We start from the raw sequence: 26522 nt of genomic DNA, 5'->3' as shown, positions 1-26522 counted from the left end.
TCTGCACTAGGTAAGATACCAACACACATTTATCTTGAACTTTTCTGACATTATCCACATGGACAACTTACAGAAATTGATGCTTGCAAATTGCAGCTGGGTAGTAAACCTGGACACTGAATGAGAAGAGTGGCAACTTTTCCTACAGTCCCCAAAGCAGAAAAATGTTTGGAGAGAAATTCAGATAATACCAGGCTTACTACTGCTCATTATTTCATCCCAGTAGAAAAGAAAGGCTCGCCATTAAAAATAAATCTGAATTAAACCTGAGCTGATTCAGCTCCAGCCACCTGACTCAAGGCATTTAAAAAACAGGGGTGGATCTCAATTCTTTCTCTGCACTGTTTTCTTCTCATCCCTGAATGTAGCCGCAGCATGGTATGAAATATGGAAGGAGAAGAACCGCACAGTTTTTGAGAGTGTTTTAAGGTGTTAAGCAGGGCAGGAAAGGACGAGGGAGCAGACAGCTGTCCCACAGCGACCTACAGCATACAGGCAAAGGGATAAGCCAAGTCTTTTTGAAGGGGACAGCTATTAATCAGATCAATGCTGAATATTACACGAAAGTTACTTCGATGGGCCTAGAATGTACTGATGATCAACTGGCCGTAGCACAACTAACCTTCCAACCGCTTTCCCTCACAGACCCCTAAAATATACATTTGCACACAGAAAAGCCAGAGGGCTCCACGAAATAAATGTATGTTTGGGAAGGTTTCAAGATGGCACATGCCAGCTAGTAATTATCCACAGCTATTCTGGCAAGAATACAAATTCCTTTCAGGATGTTCGCTATTCTAATTTCGACTTTGAATTTTCTTTATTTAAACTATAAACAACGAACATAGAGGATAAGAAAATATACAACGTTCTAAACAGAAGTTACACTAATAATACATAAACAAGTAAAAAAAAATACAGTTAAAAACAACCCCTAAAATTATACTACAGGTTGAGTTCTGATTGTCTCTGCAACAAATAAGTATCATTTCTAGAGTCTCACTTATTCTAAGTTACTCATAAGAGCCCTCTCATAAGAGTCCTGATTCTTAATCCATAAATTTAGATGTCATCAAATCCTTGTTATCCTTTCCATGGCTTCCATTCAGACAAGAAGTTAACTAATGTCCTTTCCCTAATCAATTAAGTAAGTTTTGCCATTGACGCAAACGCCAACACTTTTGTCCACCGTTCCTCCACTGTAGGCAATGTTGGAGTTTTCCACACGATTATAATTTCTAAGAAACTATAAAATAAACCCTTCTCTTGCCTAGGAGAATGGATTAAATGTTAGGGTGTTTGCGTCTATTGTAGATGGGGCTTGCTGGAAGTACATTCAGTTACTCAGACATTTTACTTCCTGACAAGGGCGTTTCTGTTTCCGCTTTGAGCTAAAACGTGCTTCAAGCAACATGTTACTGGCAGAAAATAGTGACGACCTGAAACAACTACTGATGAAGATTAAAGGAGAAAGCTGAACATCAGTAAGGCAAAAGTAATGATTACTGAGGAATGATACAGTTTTAAATTTGACAATGAGGGAATTGAAATAGTTCAAGATTTTCTGTTCCTTGGCTCAACCATCAACCAAAAGGGAGACTGCAAACCAAGAAATCAGAAGAAGATGGAGACTCGGAAGAGCAGCTGTGAGGGAGCTACAGAAGTTCCTTAGGGATAAGGATGTGTCTCTTGGGACCAAGATCAAGATAATCCATATTATGGTATTACCCATTACTATGTTATGGATGTGAGAGTTGGACACTGAATGAAGCGGACAGGAAGAAAGTTGATTCATTTTAAATGTGATACTGGAGGAGAGTTTTACAGCTACTGTGGACTGCCAAAAAGACAATGAAGGGAGCTCTAGATCAAATCAAGCCTGAATTCTGCCTGGAAGTTAAAATGACAAAACTGAGGCCATTGTACGTTGGTCACATCATGAGAAGAGTCTCTGGAAAAGTCAATAATGCTAGGAAAAGCTGAAGGAAGAGGAGGTCCCAACATGAGATGGATTGACTCAATAAAGGAAGCCACATTCTCGAGTTTGCAAGATCTGAGCAAGTCTGTTAATGTCAGGATGTTTTGGAGGTCTTTCATTCATATAGAGTCACCATAACTCGGAGGCTACTGAACAGTACATAACACACACACACACGAGACACTGTCAAGACCAAGCTGATATGGAAACTCATTCTCAAAGTTGCTGATGCATATTAACAGACTCTTTTTTTCTTAATGCATATTTTATTAAAGCAGTGGTGTGCGCCATGGTTAAATAAAGATTTACATACACAATCAGTCTTACTTGGTAAAGCGGATTTCCAGGTGCGATGTTAAGTATTCCCTTGGGGTGAAAGTGTGCTCCCATACAATCATGTTTGGAACGTAATTGATTGAGAAGCAAAGCTCAGAAAGTGCAGTGTGCAGTTTGTCCAGACTTGAAAAAACAAACAAACAAGTCACAAAAGTTATGACAAAAAAGTTATAGATCCATCTCACTTTATTATCCCCCCTCCACCCCCAAAAGGTATCTGTATAGACTTTTGCTTAAACGTTACAAGCAAGACTTGCTTCTTTCATCAGCTTTTGAACATGCAGAATGGAAGCAGAGAAATATCACAAGAAGATGGGCTGGTTGCACACCACAGAAGATTACTGTCTACTTTTCCATATAAGCACCTACTCTTATAAGCACCGTATAAGCACCTACTCCTAGAACTATGTCTAAGAGCAGGATATGAGTCCAGAGGCACCATAGAGTCAAACAAGATTTTCAGGGTACAAGCTTTCAAAGGTCAAGGCTCCCTTTTTCAGAGTCAAAACTCCTCTCTGTATCTGAAATACGAAGCTCTGACTCTTGAAAACTTACACTCCGAAAATCTTGTTGGTCTCTGAGAGCTTCGCTACAAGTGACATTTTACACGTGAAGGGCACTTGATCATTTTCGCAAGTCTTTCTGGGAACTGAAGTCCCTCTCCCCCACCCCTTTTCCTTCTGTTCCTTCCCCTCTCTGTTAGAATGGCTGCCTGAAGAGACAGAGAAAGCCTACGGCAACAGCAGCTTTTGCAAATCATCTTGCTCGGGGAGGAGGGGGGGGAATGCTCTGGAGAAAGCTGAGAAAGTTGCAGCTGCCCGCCCCCAAAGATTGTTGAAAGCAGGCTTGTGACTGGAGGAACGATTTGCAAAAGATGCTGTTGCCGCAGGCTTTCTCTGACTTTTCAGGCAGCCATTCTAAAAGAGAGGGGAAGGACACTCGGACTTCACCGACATGTCAGCTTTCTTCAGAGCATCCCCCACCCCCCAGCAAGACGATCTGCAAATGCTGCAGTTGCCGCTGGCTTTCTCTGTCTCTTCAGGCAGCCAACAGAGAGGGGAAGGAACAGAAGGAAAAGGGGTGGGGGAGAGGGACTTCAGATCCCAGAAAGACTTGTGAAAATGATCAAGTGCCCTTTGCGTGTAAAATGTCACTTGTAGCGAGGCTCTTAGGTGCCACTGGACTCAAATCCTGCTGCTGTATTGCAGACCAACACAGCCACCTGCCTGAAAATGTCCAAGAGGGGTTACATTTGACACTGTATCAACTCAAGAAGTTAGAATCCCTGTTAACTGCAGCCCTATATGATCCCTCCACAGACTGCCTGCAGGCCCAGGGAGGGAAAAGTAGGCATGAGTGGGCTGGCCCCACCCCTGCATGATCACCAGCTTGTGAGACTGGCACCCATGGGGGGAGAAGTCAGTGCATATGCTTCGGCTCCATGATAGGAGCCACTGGTTTCAGAATGTTGCTGCTCACAGGGATCGAGAGTATGCACAGACACTTCCTCTGCATGGGGGTACTGGGTTCAGGAGTCAGTGACCCAACAGAGGTGGGGGGTGGGCAGCATGCTCTTGCCTGCTCTGCCTCCCTGAATGTTCAGACTACACACAAAGGGGGATGGGTGTAAAAGGGCTTCAATGATAACAATGTGAGTGATTTTTTCTTAATTATGTAAAAGGTAAACTGAGAAATTAGGATACGCTCAGGAAAAGATTAATGATAAGAAATGTGACTCACTTGGTTACCACCAGCCTGTTTTTTCTCATGCTTTCTACTCCCGGTTTTTCCCTTTCTGGTTCTCCTTTTTTACCCGTCTGTTTCTTTGACTTTTTGTTGACTGCTTGACTGATGGTTTTGGCACAATGCTTTGGCAGCAACTGCAGAAGAAAAAGAGAAACGTCAGTCAGTTGCAAAACATGGTTCGGCGAAAATAATCACCATTTTGTAATCATGTTTTCTGAAGAGAGCCTCATTTTCAGTTTTGAAGAGTTTAGAATTTTTCCCCTCTTTCCAATATTTTATGTGCTTGCACCCCATTTCATTAACAATGCTGACCTGCTGATAAAGAAGATCTATAAGCAATCCAAGGGTAGTTACTGGAAAGTCAAGTTAAAGTATAAAACAGGAGATGTTTTATGAATTAAACTGGCAAACAAAACTTTATTAGACTCTCAGGGAAAACAAGATCGACATTCATAAAAAGATGGAAACTAAATTCTCACCTGGTCACTTAGAGTACACTGCTCTGTGCAAATATCCGTGATCAGGTTTCGGGCTTGCTTCGCCATTTCATCCAAGAACATGTTACACAGGGAAAGGCTGCGGTCTCCGATATGGTGTCTCTATCAAGATAAATACATGAACTGTTTTCTAAACTGTTGTCAAGGTGCTTAAAACGCTTGTATCAATGACTCAGTAAGTGTAACAGCTATCTAGGAGTTTCATGCAGCCAGCTTTTCTGCTGGTGAAAAAGGGAGAAAGGGTCCCCTTTCTATATCTGAAAAGGTTATACTGGGGACCACGGGACCTGCACAGGCAAAAGCCATGGGAGACAGGGACTATAATATGGAGGGGAACAGGGCGAGACTGGCATAATTCAGTCCCAACCATGCAACTATTAACAGCTATACAACTGAGAGTACAATGTACTTGCACTGTGAAACAAACATGCACTGAATCTATTTAAACTGTGAGAACATGGAAGAGCCTATAAATCATGTCTCGTCTCAACCTGACAGGACAGGGAAGAAATTGTATTCTTTGCCAATGGACAATTCACATTTTCCACTATTTTGCTACTGAAGAGAAACAGAATCAGCAATACCATACATTTTATTACACTAATTGCAGCTCCCAACTACTGAAGAGGGGTGGAATTTCTTGCCATTCCTGCCTCTCTTGGTTGGCACACTGCCAACCCTGAGGGTGTGATTTCATGGGTCACAATCTGTAGTAGGGACTCGGGAAAGTCGTCTTTTCATCTAGCATACCTCCTCCAGCACTAGACTGAATCCACCCCATAATAATTAGAGTACTCCCTGTTCATTAGTATCTTCTCAAACAAAAAATGGTGCTTTTCAGGTTGTTTAACAGACACAGTGCATTTTATGCTTTTCCACAGGCTCCTTTTTTTAAAAAAGTCAAGTCACTTCGTTTCCTCATTCTTCTTCAAGTATTTCTTTAAGACACAAAATTACCTCTTCCGGGCACAGCTCATGGGTGCAGCTCATAAAGTGGGTGCAAAGCAGCGGGAATGCAATTGAGTATCTGGACTGAGAGGGCAGTTCCAAACATTGCTGAAACATCTTCTCAAAAGCACGACTATAAAAACTGATCAGAAACACGAGTTACATCTTCATGCCAGTGGAACAAATAATCAATGCATATACATATATGACTTTTAACCCTAATATATATTGCAACAATATACATCAAAAATTTAAAACATTGGCAAATTTATCTACCTAGCTTCCATGACACTTCATGTTACTATAGCAAATACTGGAAAAAATATCTTTCTGCAACAGCTGCGGTAGCCCAGGCAAGCGAGTGCACGTTTCTTAGCAGGTAGTTTAAATAATAGGATACCTATTTCTGATAGGGACAATATAAGCTATTGCTATAGTGCAGGGGTGGCCACACTTGCTTAATGCAAGAGCCACACAGAATAAACCTGAGATGTTTGAGAGCCACAAGACATGATGCATTGAAGTGACTTCAGAGGAAGAGGCGGGTTTGGTGGAGTGCCCTGAAATGACATCACAGGAAGGGGTGGGGTTTTGGCAGAGTATGCTGGGAGTGACATCATCAGAAGGGGTGGAGCTTGGGAAGGACTGCCACCTAACCTTTGACCTGGAAGTGACATCACAAAAAGTGATGTTATCCTTGCAAGGCACCACCTCTAGAGTATTCTGGCTAAAGACTCCAGGTTTTTTTACGTTGGAATTGGCAACCCTAATGTTTTATTGAAAATAGGAAATACATGGAAAGAAAGAAGGAAGGAAAAAAGGAAAGGGAGGGAGGGAAAGACATGGAAAGATGGAAAGGAAGAAAAAGACAGACATGGAAAGAAGGAAAAGACAAAAAAGAAAGAAGATATGGAAAGAAGGAAGGATAAAAAAGGAAAGAAAGATAAGGAAAGAAGGCATGGAAAGAAGGAAGGAAAGGAAGGCATAGAAAGATATGGAAAGAAGTAAAGAGGAAGAAGGGAAGGGAAAGAAGGAAAGAAATACACGAAAGGAAGGAAGACATGGAAAGATATGGAAAGATATTAAAAGAAGTAAAGAGAAAGGAAGGGAAAGATTTTGAAAGGTATGAAAAGATATGGAAAGAAGAGGAAGGAAGGAAGGAAAGAAAGGGAAGGGAAGGAAGGAAGATATGGAAAGGGAAGGAAGGGAGGAAGATATGGAAAGGTATGGAAATATATGGAAGGAAGGAAGGAAGGAAGGAAAGAGAAAGGAAGAAAGAGGAAGGAAAGAAAAAGAAAGATGGAAAGAAGAAAGAAATGGAAAGAAGGAAAGAGAAAGGAAGGAAGGAAGGAAGGAGGGAAGAAAGAAAAATCAAGGAAGGAAGGATCACAAAAGCAGAGCCACACAATCTTAAAGCAAGCACATGTTCTCTGAAGCAAACACATTCCCTGTTCCTCCATCTCAGCTGTCCTGCACACACTTATGGGTGAGCCACTCCTCCGTGCAACTAACGAGGCTTCCACCCATGCAAAAGCCCCCCGGCGCAGGCTGTGCTTCATGCCATGAGCGGCTCTCAGCAGCTGCGCACTTCCCTTCTCGGGAGTAAGCCGGAAAGCAGGAAGTCCCGGGCCACCTCTGCCTTGGCGCTTCCTCGTCGCGTCTTCACTCCTCTCTTTCCCCTTCCCCCCAACTGCCATTCCCGGGCGCTCGCTGAGAGCGCGGGGCCGGCAAAACTCAGTGCCTGCAGAGGAGTGCCCAGCAAGGCGAGGAGGTGTGGGCTGTCCTCAGCCCTGGCCCGCCCCTTCATTGCTCCAGCGTCGGGAAAGGGGAAGCACGCTGGGTGCATAGATCGGGTGAGCGGCTGGTCGGCTCTGCCCCTTAAAGGAGCCTGGGGGAGGAGTGAACTTGCAAGCCTCCGGGAGCCGCCAAATAAGACTTGAAGAGCCGCATGCGGCTCGCGAGCCGCCATTTGGCCACCCCTGCTATATTGCTTGATAGCTTGTAAGAATCAAGTGGGCTCTTGGTTTTTTTATTATTTTATGTAAAATGCGTCCTGCCTCCCCCCTCCCCAGGATCAACTTCATCCCCTGGCAGAGTACACTGTGCAAAGTTTACTACCAGTAACAATCTCAATTTAAAAACGCACAGCATTTCAGTGTTGACACTTGTTCTCTACAAATCCCAAAGACCAATCACATTTCTTTTTATAGATAAAGACGTGAAGCAGATCCGACATGTCCAAACCGTGCACATCCTACAATGGATTGCAGTGACTCTTTTTTGGTTGGTGACAAAAAAAAGTCACCAGCACAAACGAAGTTAGAGAATCAAATCGAATTACACACCAAAAGATCGAAAGGTCCGATGTTTCGACCAACATCTCTACCAACGAATCTACCATTTTTGTGTGGAAAATGATGGTGTTCATCATCTTCCCGAGTTCTCTGTGATCTGCGAGACCCAGTGAAGCTTTGGACACACTCGTGTAAGCCTGTGGGAATATAAAAAGGAACTATTCATTATACTGGGGGCACACCTGAATTCTTATGTGAAGACTGGTGTATAAATATAACTGTTGGATTCTTGTATAAGCATTAAAAAAAAAAGGTGGACATGAAAGAGCAGAGGCCATATTTGAATTCTGAAAACTATGCAAAACAGAAGAGCATTTATATAAAGGTAATAGGGCTATATCAATACAGAATGGTTCAAGAAGGCACTTTTTTTTTTTAAGGGAACAGGATTGGGGACTTCGCTACTGTGCACAGTATGTATTATCTTTTACATTTGGGGGGTGCGTGTGAAGAAAAGACCCTAATTAAACCCAGCACTACATACAGGGGAAAAGTGTTTTTTTTCCAACTCTGGTTTTCTCTTACAAGTTCTTTGAACAAATGAAGAAAACTGGGTCCTTTACTCTAGCCCAAAACAACTTCCAAGAAAAACAAACGGCTTCGTAACTAACACGATGACCTTTCTGCAACCATAACACTGGAAAACGGGTCACGATGTTCTCGACTGCAGTGGCTGCACAGCTGTGTTCCACTTGCACTTCCGAAAACGGTTTGCTATTATCCTGTTGGTTCTAAACAATGGTCTGGCATGAATGTCTAGTGCAGCTTTCCCTATGAAAAGCTGCTAATTCAGATTAAATTTACTTAATACTTTGGGACCTCTCGGATATGTCCGAGATATCATGTACTGTTTCTAGCCCAGCAGAATTATTACTTTAAGTTCTGCTTGGCAACAAAAATATTTCATTTTTAACTTGACTTCTTTATATGATGTGCTGTAGCAAGTCTGCTATAGCATTTATTTACAACTTTCTATAAAGTGAGCCTATACAGGATTTTTCTCCCACAACATATTTTTTTTAATTTATTTTTGACTTTTATTCCGCCCTCCCCGCATTTCCAGCAGGCTCAGGGCAGATTACAAATACATAAAAGTTAAAATATATAAAACAGTTACTGTAAATTAACAATACTAAAACATCCAGATTTACACAGTTAAAATACAAGTAAAAATATAAACATCAGAACAGCAGCACAGAATTCCACTGATCAGATTTAAATCAACTTCAGAGCATCTTTGCAGTAAAAGTTTTTAAAACGGGGGTACTGGTGGTGGGGAAGGCCCAAACATAGTTTCTTTGAATTTGCATCTTCTCTTACCAGAAGTGTTTCCTTTGGGTGCCTGGGCCTACTGGCCATTTTTAAAAGAGCTGTATGATAAAAGTGATTTCGTATTACATGTGGATCTAAGTTTGAGGAAAGAAGAATATATCTTAAAAATATGAAGTGCATGAAGCTTTGATGGGTGAGTTTAGCTCAAAAATCACCTATTTTAGGGGGCAGGGAAAACCTAATCTTTCCCAAGTGCTGGGATCCATGAGATGCAATCCTTTAAATTACCCGGATCATCCATGGAGCTGATGTAAGTGATCTTGTGCTTTTCTTTTGCTCTTGAACTCCCTGAGCCCTGCAATATGTTTGACCAGGGCTTTTTTTCAGCAGGAACGGAGTTCCGGAACCTCTTGAAAATGGTCACATGGCTGGTGGCCCCGCCCCCTGATCTCCAGACAGAGGGGAGTTTAGATTGCCCTCCGTGACGCTGGAGTGGCGCAAAGGGAAAATCTAAACTCCCCTCTGTCTGGAGATCAGGGGGCGGGGTCACCAGCCATGTGACCATTTTCTCCGCAGGCAACCCACTGAGTTCCACCACCTCTTTTCCCAGAAAAAAAGCTGTATCACCTAAGAAATATTGATGAAACTATCAATGAATTTATGAATTTACCAATGAAAACAGCACAGATATTTGTCTGTCTTATTGAGAAACACTATTCACCCACTAACTACAAGCTTTTGCTTTTTGAAAGTTCTGGTCATGTATGACCTACGTGTGTTTACTCAAAAGTCCTATATTGTTCATTGGAGCACGCTTCCAAAGACGCATGCTCGAATTTCAGCCTTGGCCTTAAAATACTTGTGTATAGAGGACCAAAAAAGTCTGTTGTATTTAAGCAGAGAGAATTCTGGAGCGCACGGGGTGACTGACAAGTGTGAATTATGCTCCTAGATGGTATAAAGGTTCTGGCTCCGGCCTAATGGTGATTCACATATTCTGAGTGTGACTTCCTCGTCTCCTCTTGACCACTACAGCCCCCAAAATACAGCTGTCAAGGATCCCTAGGAACAGTCAGAGGTCTGCAGCAGGAGGGAAAAAATAAAAATTGCCCCCTCCCAAATTTCCATTAGATCCCAGCCAATTAGTACAAACCAATGCTTTAAATGTATTTATTAGCAAAAAACAGGAATTTCAAAAGAGGAGAACAATTATTTTTCTCTGATCTTTTCTTGAAGGTTTACTTAAGGACTCTATTATTTAACATACTGATCCTTCTTCATGTTCAGGTTAAACCCAAAGAAAATTCTTACCTGTAATCTGAACCAATCAAGTCTCATGCCTCTGAAGTCAAACACCTCCCCATCTTCAACTGCATAATGGAGGAAAATGAAATACAGAACTATTGATAACCTGTCTTTATGTGCTCATCAAAACGAACACTTCACCCACCTTCTTACCAGCAACTTCGTACAATTTTCTAAACCAAAAAAACGAGTTGCACTTACCAGCAAAGGTTGTTCAATGACATCTTCTGTGCAGGCACACATGGGGACCGCACGTGCGCAGGCCAGCAGAATGGCGAGATTTCTACAGCCTTTTTAACCACTAGGGGGTGCTCATCTCTCCAGAGTACATGCGCTTTATCAACCATACTGGTGAACTCACGGTCTTCAGTGTAGATGAAGCCTACTCAAGTCGAGCAGACCACGGAGCGCTGTAGATGAACCTCTTGACCGGTGGTGAAAGAGGAACTGAGGGTGAGGGGGCGTGGTCTGGCAGACTCTAGCTGTTTTGGCAGGAAAATGCCCGCATATGCGCTCTGGAGAGATTAGTGGTTAAGAAAAGCTGTAGAACCCTTGCCATTCGGCAGGCCTGTGCACACGCAGTCCCATGTGGGACCACACAGAAAACCAATGAACATACTGTTTCAGACCCTTGTCTGTTACTGATATTGATTGAACAAAAAAGGCAAGCCTGGAATTTCCTTTAATTTTATATTTGCAAAAACGTATCTTTTCTCAGCAAATGCTCTCACTGTTACATCCTTGGAAGAAATAACTTTAAATAAGTTAGATGGAAGCCCAGAACCAAATCTCTGAACACTTCAGTCTAAGAAGGAGAAATGTAGCGCCCTCAGGATAGGCAGGTTTTTTAAGGCATTCTTTGCTAGCAGTGAACTTGTCATATTTGTAGCTCTCTGAAAGGGATCCATGGGCACTTCCCTCAGAACGGGTGTGAAGCACAACCTCTCTCTCCCTCGCCCCTGGCATTCACTAATGCAACGAAGATCAGAATAGGAGGGCAGAAAGGAGGCAGCTCCAGAGAAGATGAAGGCATTCAGAGCATCCTTTGAGACCAGGTATTATCCTCTGCAAATTCACGTATTGTTTTTATAAAAGGCTGACCGTTCAGTTCCTACCAAGTGTCAGTCTCTTTACTGGACAAGAACAAATGCAGAAAAACAACAGAATTGTGACATTAGAAGAGCTATGCTGCATTAGACCGGTGCTCTCTGCAGTCCAGCATCCTTTTTCACACACTGGCCATTGGCCAACCGTATTGGAACTGCGGAAGAGAACTGTATTCCAAGGAGTTAGTGGTGCCACAGGTCCGTCCACCTTGCCTAAAGGGCCATCTTTGGCCTATATATGCCTTTGAAGGTGTGCCTTGTTAAGCTGTCTCACTTTCTGCTGATGCAAGCTCTTGACAGCTGGTGCTGATTCTGGCTGAGGTAAGCTCTGACCTCAAGAAGAGCGTATCTTGATTAGGGGAGGACCAGGCATAGGTGCCAGGCGCTTAGCCTTATCAGCTAGGCTTAGATCATCAAGGCCAGCTCGACACTGAAAGCATTCCTTGGCCTTGGCCCTCTGATTAATGACCTCCCCTCTCCTCAAGACCCTTCTGGGGGGGGGTGCTGCAGGTGGGCAGATACAGGCTTAAAGAATATAGGTCCGAGCAAGAACCCTCTTGGTGGAGGACTCGGCACAGACGAAAGCCGGTGTCGTGCTGTGCAGACCTTGGCCGTGGAGTCTGCCCGTTGCCGTCAGTGAGGGTCCCCCGGAGCCTGCAAGGGCACTGTTTGCATCAGGTTGCATCTTCCCTTTCCTTTATGTTATACTATCTGTATGTTTATTCTCTTGTCTTGTATCTTCATGTATACGCTCTGATTGTATTTGCTTTGAGTAATAAAGCCATTTTCTTTCACCATGAATTGTCCTCAAATCCCTAAAGGACCACCTGCCCATTGGCAGGACGCCAACCAACTGCTCTGGAAGGCCAGCAAGGAGCGCACAGAGGCTGCAGGCCGTCCTCTGATGCTGCCTCCTCACACTGGCATTCCGAGGTCTGCTGCCTCTAAATGTGGAGGCTCCCCTTCAGGCACAGCATCGAGACGGCAAGCTGTGGAATATCTTGAGGCATTACTAGTTAAACGTGCAGCCTTTTTCCCTTCACGAGCCTGAAAGTCAGGCTTCAGCTGAGACTGGCTGACCCAAGTACGTGCAGGGAGAGAGGGAAAACTGGTTCCTGAAGTGAACCGGAGATTGGGTTTTCTGAAATATACCGCCTCCCAATTATTACTTGTTTGAGTGGATTGTGGATACCTCCTTAAATGGCCACTGCCCCTTGACCTTAATATTTAATCTAACCCACAATGTTCTTCTGAACCCAGAACCAGAATTAGCAGGAGAAGTAACTCCGGGTTTTAGGAGACTCAAGTGGTTGGAGCAGCTAAATATTAAATTATCTCAAAGTTTAGCTGACCCTGAATCGGAGGATTTGAAGCTAGCTCTCTCTCTGTCGGGTAAGGAGGCGATTAAAATTTTTCAACCAATAATCGACCATTTTAAACCTTTTTTTGTTAATGGCAGGCCTACCGATCCTTTACCTTTTGTTAATCATCGCTGGTACGATCAAGAACGCAAAGCGACTAAAAAAGAGCTAACGTCCCTAATGCGTCAAGTAAGGCGCAATAATTATGATTCTCTGATGCCTTACCTACTAAAACTTAGGTTCTATTACAAAAACGTAATTAAACTAAAGAAAAGGAACTACGCCATGTCCCAATGGACTGAGCTTGAACTAGCTGTACTTGTTTGAGTGTTAGTAAGGCAGAACACATCACATTTGATGCAGCCCAATACGTAGTTAAAAATAAATACACGTGCACGTTACCTTGCTTTACACTTAAGGAAGTCATAGTGTTTACGAAAGAGGACATGATGATAGACTCATCTTCAGGGCACACTGAAAGATTCTAAAAATTAAAAGCCAGAAATACATATTATGCTACAGTATTAATTTCATTATCTACCAAAGCATCAGTAAGGACCAACAGCTGAAGGAGAGAAATGTATCAATGCCTACATGCCTGACAAGAGACTACGAGCAAGAATCCCTGCCAGACCAATGGCCTCCTCAGCCGGGTAAGCAGTGAGCATGTGGACTGGATGGCCAGGTGTTCCTCGTGTGCCTGTACGAAAAAGCCGTGAGGGTGTGTGTGTGTGATATGTGGGTTATGCAAGAGAGTGAACTGAGTGATGCATGCAAGGGAAAAAATATCACACGGAGTGATTACTTCTAAAGCAAGTATCCACAACATTTTACAAGCTTCCACTTGGAGAATTAAAATCTAGAAATTTCTCTTCTAAGAAGTTGAGAAGATGGCTTATTAATAATGTTTCCATTGTCTCCACGCTAATTTTACTTAATCCACCAAGCTTCTGCTGTTAATGTATTTTATTCAAGCGCAGCAGAAAATACAGCATGTTGTTCGTATTGGACCTCACACTTCGCTTTCAAGCTCTGAGGTACTAAACTGTGTTTGGAGCCAGAACGGACACCTGGCCCGGACTCGTCAGCAGCAGCACCTTCGCCCCTCTCCAGTCCCAATGACCGGGACTCCACCCCCACTGTGCACATTCACCCATCGGAGCAGCAAGTAAGGCCGAGGAACTGCCCGGTGGAGACCAGAGAGGCAGCAGGATTCGCATCGCCGGCCACTGCGCTCCCAACAGCGGCAGCTCAACCTCAAGCTGCGCCGAAGCAGCCCATCATCTCTTGGGCAACATCGCTTGGCCCGCACCAAGCCGTGGTTGCGCAGGACAACATACGCAAGCAGCAGGCGAGCTGACAATGAGGCACGGCCTCTCTCCAGGCTGGACCCTGATGTCAGGTAAGGAAAGGGCGGCACGGCGAGGGCAGGGATCAAGGCCACCCAACCAGGGGAACGACAGCTCTACAGTCACTGAGAGCTAAGCTACAAGAGATGAATTACAAGAGGAGGAGCAATGTTCGCTGGGAAGCTGCGTTTTAGAAGAGATCGGAAGGCTTTGTCAATTTCCTCTCTCTACAGAGCCAGAGATGGCTGCTCAGAGGGTTTGTTAATTTCCTCTTCGCCTCCTAGAAGGGGAGGTGAAACCGTCTCTTGTAGCTTAGCTCTTAGTGGGGATCAAGAGACCGGAGAAGATTGGGACAGGCCTTTACTCAGGTGCTGCTGCAGCCACTGGCCTGGGTGTTGTAGGCATGAAGGGCAGGGGGCAGGGCACAAAAAGGGGTTCCAGGACTCTGGCTAAGGAGGAGGCAGAAGGAGCGGGAGCTAGGCCCTGCAAGGCACAGTCGTCCACAAAGGGAAGGGGTGTGGGTGATGCAACCCTACCCTGCCCTGCCCTTTCACGTCTGAGGCTTGAAGAAGAGACCCTATGAGTGAGCTGGCAGGACGGTGGACAACCACCAAGGGCCCCCAAGTATGCAGGTACTACAACTGTATACCATGTACTGAATCCAAACTGTTGTAAAGAGAAGCAGTTTAGAGATATGGATCTTCTCTAGCTTTTCCTAACAGGTCATTCAACCTGTATAAGTTACCGGTGACAACTCAGAGACTTCTTGAACAATATGATGTGTGGCTCAAGGGGATGAAACAAAAATAGATAACAACAACACTCCATTATATACCGCCCTTCAGGACAACTTAACGCCCACTCAGAGCAGTTTACAAAGCATGTTCTTTTTATCCCCACAACAATAATCACCCTGTGAAGTGGGTGGGGCTGAGAAAGCTCCTAGAAGCTGTGACTGACCTAAGGTCACCCAGCTGGCTTCAAGCGGAGGAGTGGGGAATCAAACCTGGTTCTCTAGATTAGAGTCCCGCGCTCTTAACCACTACACCAAATCAGCTCTCTTGCATGAATACAGGCACAAAGTAAAGGTAAGAGAGGTGATTTTTTTTTTACTTCTTGCTGCAATCCCCCATTCCACAGAATACCTTGTTCGGGAGGGTTCTACGACACTCAGGCTGATTCCGCACACGTTGGATAATGCACTTTCAATGCACATTATCAATCGTTTGAGGTGGATTTTTTGTTCCGCACACAAAAAAATCCATTCCAAATGATCTATAAAGAGGATTGGAAGTGCATTATCCAACGTGTGCGGAATCACTGTCAGATGCAGTGTGTGTGGGGGGGATGGGACAGGAAGCTGCTGGGGGAGGGGAGGCAAGATGCACTTCCCAAAACTTCTCCTTGTTTTCAAGAATTTGGGTGCAACTCAATATTACACACACCCAACTCAAGAAAATTTAAAGATATTATCATGCACAGATCTTGAAGGATTCTAACAAGTCAGATAAAAGCTTTTACAGATTTTCAGGGGGGGGGGCGGAATCCCTTAGGGTTTTACTTGGTGGTTTGAAGGAGCAGGAACTACCTGAGCAGCAAAACGAAGACACTGAATTGCTGCCTTTAGGGAAGGAGGAGTGGAGTTCTACAGCAGAGTAAGGGAACGAAGCCCCAGATTAACAGCGGCTTTTGGATTCTGGCAGCCCGTTTCTGGGGTGGCAACAAGTGTATCACGGGGCTGTCACAGACCCAAGGAAAGTGAGTGCGTCAGTTTAGACAAGCGGTAGGATCGACGGCACGTTTTTCTGCATTGCTGGATTGTTGCATTGTTTTTATTAAAAGCATATATTACCCGCCTTTCTCCAAAGGTGCTCAAGGCACCTTTTGTGAATTCTGTAAGTCATATCAAAGGCCAAATATATTTATTTTATTTAAAACATTTGTTATAATCACCTTTCTAGCCTGCAGGAACTCAAGGCAGCTTACAATATAAGTAAAGTAACAACGATAAAATGAATAAAAGCACAGTTTAGGGCATACAGTTCATTGAAAGCAGTCCTAAACAAAAACATCTTCAGTTGCTTCCTGAAGACCAGAAGGGAGGAAGCCAGGGGCACCTCCCTGGGGATGCTGTTCCAGATTTGTGGGACTGCCACGTAAAGACCCTCTCTCGTGTACCCACCCCACCAGGAAGCTTCTTTTGCGGATGGGACAGTCAGGAAGGCCTGCCCCTGTGCTTTTTAATTACATGAAAGGAGTGCAAGAGTAGCCACCTTTCAAATAATAGTAGAGATGTGTTTCTCTCATTATAATAGATGCAGAGGAGTTAGCCATGTTAGTCTGTGGTAGCAAAATCAAAAAGAGTCCAGTAGCACCTTTAAGACTAACCGATTTTATTGTAGCATAAGCTTTCGAGAATCAAGTTCTCTTCGTCAGGTGCATGATACAGAGACTGGTCAAATATAGAAGAGGAGGGAGGAGAAGGGGAAGAGAGAGAAGAGGCAATTAGGGGGGAGGGGGAGGGTGCAACCAAAACATTCTATACTAGCAAAGGAATGTTTTGGTTGCACCCCCCCCCAATTGCCTCTTCTCTCTCCTCCCCTTCTCCTCCCTCCTCTTCTATATTTGACCAGTCTCTGTATCATGCACCTGACGAAGAGAACTTGATTCTCGAAAGCTTATGCTACAATAAAATTGGTTAGTCTTAAAGGTGCTACTGGACTCTTTTTGATCTCATTATAATGTTCTCTAAATTTAAGGTAGTTATTAAACGTTAACAAAGATGATGCTCAAAAGCACTTTTATCCCTTCAGGGTGATACACTGGCTACAGTTTAATGGGAGTAAGATTTCAAGAGTCAGAGCTCCCTTCTGTAGACAGGAGTAGGGATTTATTTCTGAAGAAGGGAGCTCTGACTCTTGAAAACGTACACTCTGAAAATCTTGTTCATCTCTAAGATGCCGCTGGACTCAAATCCTGCCGTCCTACTTCAGACCAAGCCACCTAATCCTGGCTACAGTTTAAATTTTAATCGTCTATGTAGGCATTCCATGGAGAATAAAGATATCTGATCTGACCTACTGACTACTGAAAAGCTATTTGCTCACTGCAGTTTTTAACAATACTGGTCAATAGAATTAGGGTCAGAACACATGAGACGAACTTCACGTGAAGAGCACTTGATTGGACCCACAATCTCTGCTGGGAATGGTCGTCGAACACACACACCCTCTCCGAGCAAAGTGGATTTTCTTGCAAAGAACAGCCGCTCATCTGAAGAGATTATCTTTCAAAGAGATTCTCTCAAGGAGAGACGGATTCTCTTTCAAAAATCCAATAAGCTGGTTTTGCTTCAGCTCAGAGACGGGGATGGGGTGGGGGGAATCTGAGCTTTCTTCCCGTCTCTTGTTATGTTGTCCCCCACCCCACCCCTTCCCATGTTCTCAGAGGATTTTTGAAAGAGAGAATGTGTATGTGTGAAACTCCTCCTTCCCTCCCAGCTGAGAATCACATTGAGTGCATGGTTTTTTAAACTACAATTCCCAGGGATCATTGCAGGATCCAACACTTGCCCATGAGTATCGTGTGTTTTGACCCTTTGTATGGGGTCTCCAAATTTCTTCGGCACTAAGACATTCAGGTTTAGTTGGGGGGGCAATCCAGTATCATGAGGTTCCCCATCCTAATGAATAAACCAAAGTTACGGGATTTCAAATGTTTTAATATTTCTCTGTTACACTGAAAATCAACATGAAACACATGCGCGTTTTTTGTTAGCAAAACCCGGCCCACTCACCTGCACAAGTTCATTTAAGACAACCGCATCAAAGCCTGAAAGGTATTGCACATAGTATCTTTGCATAACCGGGCCATATTTTCGCACGTGTGCTCTGAGCTCTTCCATGTAGAAAATCAGTTCTGCAATGTGCCTTTAAAACAAAAAAGGAAAGAAAGGAAAAAAATCCCCCATAACTCAGGAGAAAAACGATGTGAAGTTCTCAAGCCACTCATCATCATCAGCTCATTACTTCTGGCAACTTAACTATAAAACAGGACTGCACTTACCTGTAGCTTTATTGTATGCGGGAAATTTTATTGTATACAGAAAAATGTTTTAAATGTTTATTCATGATGTTTTTATTGTTTTAAATTGTTGGTTGTTACACCGCCCTGAGCCCGTCTGACGGGGAGGGTGGTCTAGAAATGTAATGTAATAAATAAATAAATAAATATGAAAGGAAAGGGACATGAAAGGAAAAATGTGGTCTTTGGATCATTGCTAGAAGGGGAGAATAGATCTTTACTGGTTTGCAATTAGTGATGGAAATATGATAGTATATGTTAAGAAGAATATAGTAATATTGAAATAAATATTAGAGATATATCTGGAATATGATAGACAGAGATGAGTATATTATGGTTATATTATATTAGAGGTTAGGTTAGGTTATATTATATAGTATATATTATACTGTAGAAATACTTAAGTTTATATAGTAGGAGATAGTGATTTAGTATAAATGGAGGGAATGGAAAACTGTTGGAAGTCAACTGAAAACGGGGGGGGGGGGAATGGGTGGGAATAATATAATGTGATGGTTGTTAAAAAGTATGTATGGTGATTTATATATATTGACCCATTCAATAAAAATTCTTTTAAAAAATAAATAAATAAAATAAATAAATAATAGCTGTTGTTCATCGACATCTTCTCTGCAGGCACACACCGAGACAGCGCAGATGCAGGCCAGCCGTGGAGAGATTTTTCTAGCTTCTCGAAGGCTCCTAGGGTGCTCCTCCCCTGACATGGTTTCCCGCCTAAATGGTCACATGCCATGCAGGAGAAGCACCTGCCTCCCTCAGTTCTCCTGAGCCGCATAAATATATAGATTTATATAAATATATAGATTATATAAATATATAGATTACGTAAGAGAGCTCACTATCGGGAAGGAGGGAGGGAACGTGTGCCTTCACAGAAGAGGTGGATGAACAACCGTTGCAGGTAAATGCAATCCTGTTTTCATCATCTGTGAAGTCCCACATTGGGAGAATAGCAAGCGACGCACCTATGAGGTGGATCTCGAAGTAAACAGAGAATGAAGAACTGTTCGTCCTACTGACGTCTCTTGTCTTGCTTTAACATCCATAGAGTAGTCTTGGACAAACATATCAGCATAGGACCACATGTGCACAAATGTCAGAAAGCGAGACACCTCTGGAAAATGCAGCCGAAGACACTTGAGCCCTCATAGAACGGGCCCTCAAAGAAAAAGGACATTGGACTGCAGCCTGATCGTAACACAGTTCAATTACAGAAATAATCCAACGAGACAAAGTCTGGGGTGACATCTTAAACCCCTTCTGAGAACCAGCAAAACAGACAAATAAAGCCGATGTCTTACGGAAACTGTGTATTCTCTTTAAGTGACGCGCTACGGACATCCAAGCTGCGAAAGGTGCATTCAGCGTTATCAGTCGGGTCGGGAAAGAAAACAGGCAAGGAAATAACTTGAGATAATGGAATCGGGTAATCACCTTAGGTAAAAAGGTGGCGCTAGGGCTTAGAACGACCCATTGGAGAAAAAACTAAGTAAAAGGGGAACCTGCCTTAAGAGCAGAAAGTTCTCCAACACAGTTGGCAGACGTAATTCCTACAAGGAAACAGGTCTTGAAGGATAACAAGTTCAAGGGGCAGGAGCCCAGAGGCTCAAAGGGAGGTAACATTAGATAGGAAAACACTAACGATAAATTCCACTGAGGTACAAATGTTGGCTGAGGGGGGGATATAAATTAAGGAGTCCTTTAAGGAAACTCTTGGAGGGAGCATGGGAAAAAACAGTCTTCCCATCAATCGGACCATGGAAGGGTGAAACGGCCACTAAATGGGTCCGAACAGATATGGAGGAAAGACCGGTGGCCCTAATATCTAATAAATACTCAAAAATAACAGGCAAGAGACAGGAAAAGGGGGACAATCCCTTGTGCAGAACCCATGCAGAAAAACACTCCCACTTGGGGGAAATGGCCATTTAAACTTTTCCTGCCACTTTTCCTGTCTCCTCCTTGCATATTTTAAAATATGATTCCAAACAAATGAAATGTTTGGGAAAGGGAATGGAAGATTTCACTTTTTGTAGAAGATACAGAGAGGGAAAAAAAAACCCTTTTCTCATAATAGTGTAATTTCCCAAGCTTACTCACATTTATCTTGTCGTAATGCATTGTGCTGGGTTCCAGGAAGCAGCGTCACTTCTGGGAGTGATGTCACTTCCAGAAGTGGCGTCCTCGTGCATTTCTGGGAGCGTGCACTTCACGCACACGCATGGGATAATAGAGAGTACCACCACCACTTTTTCGCGGAAAAAAAGCCCTGGCTATAGGAATGTCTCAACCAACTCTGCAGAGGACTTGGATGAGACACTCCTAGAACAAATTACACAGTTCACAAAGAGATGGGACACAGTAGTCATGGGAGATTTCAATTACCCAGATATCAGTTGGAAGTCTAACTCTGCTAAAAAAGAAGGACTAACCTCTCTTTTTTTGAGAAAGTTACTACTTTGCTAGATCAGGGGAATGCTGTAGACGTAGTTTATCTCGATTTCAGTAAGGCTTTTGATATGGTTCCACATAATATCCTTGTTGACAAGTTGGTAAAATGTGATCTGGATTCTATTACTGTTAGGTGGATCTGTAATCGGTTGACAGATCGTACTCAAAGAGTGCTAGTTAATGGTTCCTCATCCTCTTGGAGAAGTGACAAGTGGAGTGCTTCAAGGATCAGTCCTGGGACCTGCTCTGTTCAACAAATGATTTGAATAAATGATTCAATAAATGATTTGAATGAAGGAATAGAGGGAACGTTTATTAAATTTGCAGATGATACTAAATTGGGAGGGGCAGCAAATACGGTCAAAGGCAGAGGATACTTGGTGATCTTCACAGGCTGGAAAACTGGGCTATAACAAATAAAATGTATTTCAACAGTTGAAATGTTGAAAGTTCTGCATTTGGGTAGGAAAAATCAAATGCATTTATAGGATGGGAAAGACTTGATGTGACGGACAGGCCCTGTTTGAGTGACAGATCCTGAACAGAATGTTGAGAGAGAGTGGCAGGGAGGAGCAGTTAAGACTGTTTAGAATGAGTAGTTGGGAGTTAAGACAGACTCTGGAAGAGAGTGGAGGGCTAGCAACCAGAGAAGGCAGATGTGTTTAGAGAGTTCTCTGAGGAGGACTAGTTAATGAGGTATCTGGAACGTTTAACCGTTTAAGGCTGTGCAGGAGGAAGATAAAATGTGCTTCAGTAAAGTTAATTGGTTCTGTTAACCATCTGAGTCCCGTTTGATAATTCCTGCCTATCTTATACACCCTGAGGGGAACCAGCCCTCAGCCCGTCAGACTAAGTGGCAGAGTTTGAGGAGGTGCTGGTGCAACGAAGTGACATTCAAGTTCCAGTTTGTGTCTGTGAGAGCTGAGCAGGATCCCACTCTGTCCAGAGAGTGAACCCGCTTCCAGCCAGAGTTCTAGCCTCATGAGAAGAGGTCTACAACACACCTACTGAGCCGGAGTGTAAGTGGTCCCTATTTCCATTCTCTCTCAGAAGGGTCCCTCGACCAGTGAATACTTCACAAGTGGTGACAGGAGCGGTGAGATCCCAAATCAGAACCGCCTTAAGCTAGCAGAATCCTTCACAAGGGGTGGCATCGAAGGGTGTCAGCCAGATAAGGAAGGGGGATCCGTCACACTTGACTTGGCAGTATTATGCACAAAAGGGATCTAGGGGTCTTAGACCACACGCTGAACATGAATCAGCAGTGTGATGAAGTAGCTAAACAGACAAATGCAAATTTGGGGTGAATCAACAAAAGTATAGCATCCAGATCATGCGAAGTGATGGTATCGCTCTACTCTGCTCTGGTTAGACCTTACGTAGAGTACTGTGTTCAGTTTTGGGCACTACAATTTAAGAAGGATATAGACAAGCTGGAACATGTCCAGAGGAGGGCAATGAGTACGGTAAGGGGTCTGGAGACGAAGTCTTCCGAGGAAAGGTTGAAGGAGCTTGTTATGTTTAGCCTGGAGAGGAGATGACTGAGAAGTGCTATGATAACCATCTTCAAGTACTTGAAGGGCTGTCATATAGAGGATGGTGCGAAGTTGTTTTCTGCTGCCCCAGAAGGTCGAATCAGAACCAACGGCTTGAGATTAAATTAAATGAGTTTTTGGCTAAACATTAGGAAGAACTTCCTAACAGTTAGAGCGGTCCCTCAGTGGAACAAGGCTTCCTTGGGAGGTGGTAGGCTCTCTGTCTTTGGAGGTTTTTAAGTAGAGGCTAGATGGTCATCTGACAGCAATGCTGATTCTGTGAACCTGGGCAGATCGCGAGAGGGAGGGCAGGAAGGGTTACATGAGTGCTTAGTTCTCAAGGCCCCTTCTTACATCTCAAGGTAATGCCGATCGCCATTTTGGGGTCAGGAAACGATTTCCTCCAGGCCAGTTTGGCTAGGAATTGTGGAGATGTTCTGCCATCTTCTGGGCATGGAGCAGGGGTCACTGGGTGTATGTGAGGGAAGGGAATTTACTGCATCACGCAGGGGTTGGACTAGATGGCCGTGGACATCCCTTCCAACTCTATGATTCTATGATTCAGTTGGCTTCATCCCTTTTCTTGCAAACTGGAGGCTGTGGGTTCGTCCATTGAGTCAAGCCATCTCATTTTGGGTCTTTGGATTGTGTCAGATGGAGAAGCCGTATGGATGTACTCCTGGAATTGGCCTTATTCCTCCATGACCAGCAATGGCGAGGAGTTAAGAGAATCTCATAAGAGCTGCAAGCGACCTTGGAGATCACCTAGTCCGTGCGATTGTTAAATGCAGAAGCACAGAGCTACAATATCCAGTTGCAAAGATATACCATGTGCCCTTTGTTAAAGATCAAGGATCTAGTCCTGGTTACACATGCCCATTAGACTGGATCCCTGAAATTTTACATCAGCTGCATCTGAGTTCTTAGAAACTACAGCTGGTCTAGAATGTAACTGTCATTACTAACAGGTACAATCCCATATGAGTGCATTACTCCAAATCTTCTAAAAACTGACCTGATTACTACAGCAGTTCCAAATTCTGAGATTAATTCCAATTCTCGTTTTGACCATTAAAGTCCTAATTAGTCCAAGGGTTTCTCAAAAACTGGCTTTGTTCTATGTTAACCTACCCACACTGAATTCTTCTGCAGATAATCTCTACATCCCCCTTACTGAAATGACTACACAGTCACAAGTGGGGCATTTCCAGAAGTGGCACTTAGACTATGGACACCCCTTCTAAATATCAGGGTTCTGATTAATTGCATTTCCAAGGGGTATTTGGTACTAATTAAATTTAGCTATCTTGTTTTACTAATGTTCTCTCTGCTGCTGGGCATTGCAATTCACTTATTGTTGATATCGATGTTATCATTAGTTTTCTATTTTTGGATGTTTATGTGTTACCATTCTCTAGCACTGTGGGCCAAACAACAGGATATATTTTTTTTTAAAAGGAGGAATCTAGGAGAGCCAGTTTGGTGTAGTGGTTAAGAGTGTGGGACTCTAATCTGGGGAACCGGGTTTGATTCCCCACTTCTCTACTTGAAGCCAGCTGGGTGACCTTGGGTCAGTCACAGCTTCTAGGAGCTCTCTCAGCCCCACCCACCCCACAGGGTGATTATTGTTGAGGGGATAAAAACAGTGTTTCATACCTGTAACTGTTGTTCATCTAGGTCTTCCGTGCAGTAACACATGGGACTGCGCACGCGCAGGCCTGCCGATCTCGGAGATTTTTATAGCTCTGAAACACTAGGGGGCGCCCTCGCCTCCCAGCGCGCATGCGCGGCCGTCTTTTCCCGCCGAAAAACGGCTCTAAAGAGGCGGGGCGCCCCCGACGTCCCCTCAGATCCTCTTCCGCCGCCGACTGCAAAGTATATACCAAGAGAATCAGCGGGGAAGGAGGGAGGGTATGTGTTACTGCACGGAAGACCTAGATGAACAACAGTTACAGGTATGAAACACTGTTTTTCATCGGCGGTCTTCCTGTGCAGTCCCACATGGGAGATTACATAGCCAAATACCTGGGTGGTAGGCGCAGAGGCATCATGACAGGAATATTGATTGGAGGACCGCTGTACCCACTGCAGTCTCTTTCCTGTCCAAGACGTCCAAAGCATAATGTTTCACGAACGTGTCAGCAGACGCCCAAGTCGCCGCTTTGCAGATATCCTGCAACGGAACACCTCTCAGGAGGGCAGCCGAGGATGCTTGAGACCTGGTGGAGTGAGCATGAACCTCCAAAGCACAAGGCAGGTTAGCACCCTTGTAACACAATAAAATAGCCTGTACCACCCAACGGGCCAGGGTCTGAGAGCTAGCCCCCCTTCCCTTCTTAGGGCCCACAAAACAAACAAAAAGATGGGAATCTTTCCTAAAAGGTCGAACCCTATCTAAATAGAAAAGGAGAGCTCTCCGTACATCTAACATATGAAGAGACCTCTCTGCTTCTGAGGTAAATTCCTTAAAGAAAACAGGCAGCGAGATCTCCTGTGCCAAATGAAATTTCGAGACCACTTTAGGTAGGAACTCAATCTTAGTACGAAGGACCACCTTATCCTGATGAACACTCAGAAAAGGAGGGTCACAGGAGAGGGCAGCTAACTCACCCATCCGTCGAGCAGACGTAATGGCTACTAAAAAGGCCACCTTGAAGGATAATAAATTCAATGGGCAAGACGCCAGTGGTTCAAAGGGTCTAGAAAGGAGTCGCGTCAGCACTAGCGGTAGCGACCATTGGGGAACCAATACCCTAATTGGAGGAAACAAAGTATTAAGTCCCTTCAAAAACAACTCAGAAGTGTAATGGGAAAAACTGTCTTCCTGTCAATAGGAGGGTGAAAAGCCGAAATAGCGGCCAAGTATACCTTAATGGAAGAATTGGCCAATCCCGATAGCTTAAGACCCCAAAGAAAATCCAAGACCTCAACAAGGGACGAAGCTAAGGGGTCAACCCCCCTGTCCCTACACCAAACAGAAAATTTGTCCCATTTCAGACAGTAAGACCGTCTGGTGGATAACCGACGGGCATTCTGGAGGACGTTCATCACCTCCGCCGAAAACCCTAGTCCTGGAGGATCAACCATGCCGTCAGTCTGAGTGAATGTACTTTGTGATGAAGCACTCCTCGAAACGACAGGAGATCTGGACAGTCCGGGAGATGACACATCTGGGTGTGCAGTCTCATCAGAGCATGGAACCATGGCTGCCTCGGCCAATCCGGTGCGATCAGGATTGCAGACGCTTTGTCCATCTGGATCTTGGATATCACCCTGGTCAGCAGGGGGATCGGGGGGAACATGTAGAGAAGGGGACCTGACCAACTCAACTGAAAAGCATCCCCAAGAGACTCGAGGCCGACGCCTCCTCTGGAGCAATACTGGGGAATCTTGTAGTTCTCTTCCGAGGCGAAGAGGTCTAACTCTGGGGTCCCCCAGTCTGTAAAAATAGGACGTAGATATTTAATGTGAAGGGACCACTCATGCGTGTCCTCTGCCAGCCTACTAAGATGGTCAGCGGTAACGTTTGTTTCCCCTGGGATATAGACAGCTAGCAGCCAAACTGAGTGAACTATCGCCCACTCCCAAATCCGCACAGCTTCCTCACATAGGGGTCTAGATAATGTACCTCCCTGTTTATTCAAATAAAACATGGTTGTGGTGTTATCAGTCAAAATTTGAACAGTCTTGTTACATACCATCTCAGAAAAAGAAACCAAGGCATAATAGACTGCCCTCAACTCAAGGAGATTGATGTGTTCCTCACTCTCAGAGTCATCCCACAATCCATGGGTATAGGACCCTAGGCAATGGGCACCCCACCCCAAACTAGAAGCATCAGTAGTAATTGTGAGGTCTGGCTGTCTGTATCCAAAGCCTACTCCCTCAAAAAGGTTAGCGTCATGTAACCACCACTCTAAAGAAGACAGAACTGTACGAGGGATACTCAGTTTTTTTCGTTGAGAGTCCCTTTCTGGACTAAAGGTTCTAGAAAACCACCCCTGAAGTGGTCTCATACGTAATCTTGCGAAAGGTACCACTGCCGTAGTCGCAGCCATATAGCCCAACAGGACTTGAACAAGTCTGGCAGACTGAAATCTACATCTCTTAAATTTTCTAATAAGGGCCTTCAGTTTACTCGCCCTGTCCAGAGGTAAGAAGCCCGCATTTTGGTTTCCAT

The 26522-nt window shown here is 44.1% G+C and overlaps 1 protein-coding gene across 2 annotated transcripts in view; it reads right to left on the bottom strand.

The window, feature by feature from the left end:
* Positions 1-26522, bottom strand: part of NCKAP1 (NCK associated protein 1) — an 87818-nt gene that overhangs the window by 16830 nt on the left and 44466 nt on the right. For both annotated transcript variants that reach the window (XM_054970565.1, XM_054970566.1), the window contains exons 13-20: positions 18049-18181; positions 13306-13387; positions 10443-10501; positions 7851-7996; positions 5515-5647; positions 4540-4659; positions 4055-4194; positions 2306-2437 (exon numbers count right to left, since the gene is read on the bottom strand). In XM_054970565.1, the coding sequence (XP_054826540.1) occupies positions 2306-2437; positions 4055-4194; positions 4540-4659; positions 5515-5647; positions 7851-7996; positions 10443-10501; positions 13306-13387; positions 18049-18181 (945 nt within the window). The remainder of the gene's footprint in view (positions 1-2305; positions 2438-4054; positions 4195-4539; positions 4660-5514; positions 5648-7850; positions 7997-10442; positions 10502-13305; positions 13388-18048; positions 18182-26522) is intronic.

Source organism: Eublepharis macularius, chromosome 2, assembly GCF_028583425.1.
Source record: "Eublepharis macularius isolate TG4126 chromosome 2, MPM_Emac_v1.0, whole genome shotgun sequence".
Classification (NCBI taxonomy): Eukaryota; Metazoa; Chordata; class Lepidosauria; order Squamata; family Eublepharidae; genus Eublepharis; species Eublepharis macularius.
The sequence above is the reverse complement of the archived record's forward strand: the minus strand, read 5'-3'. Positions and strand labels throughout refer to the sequence as shown.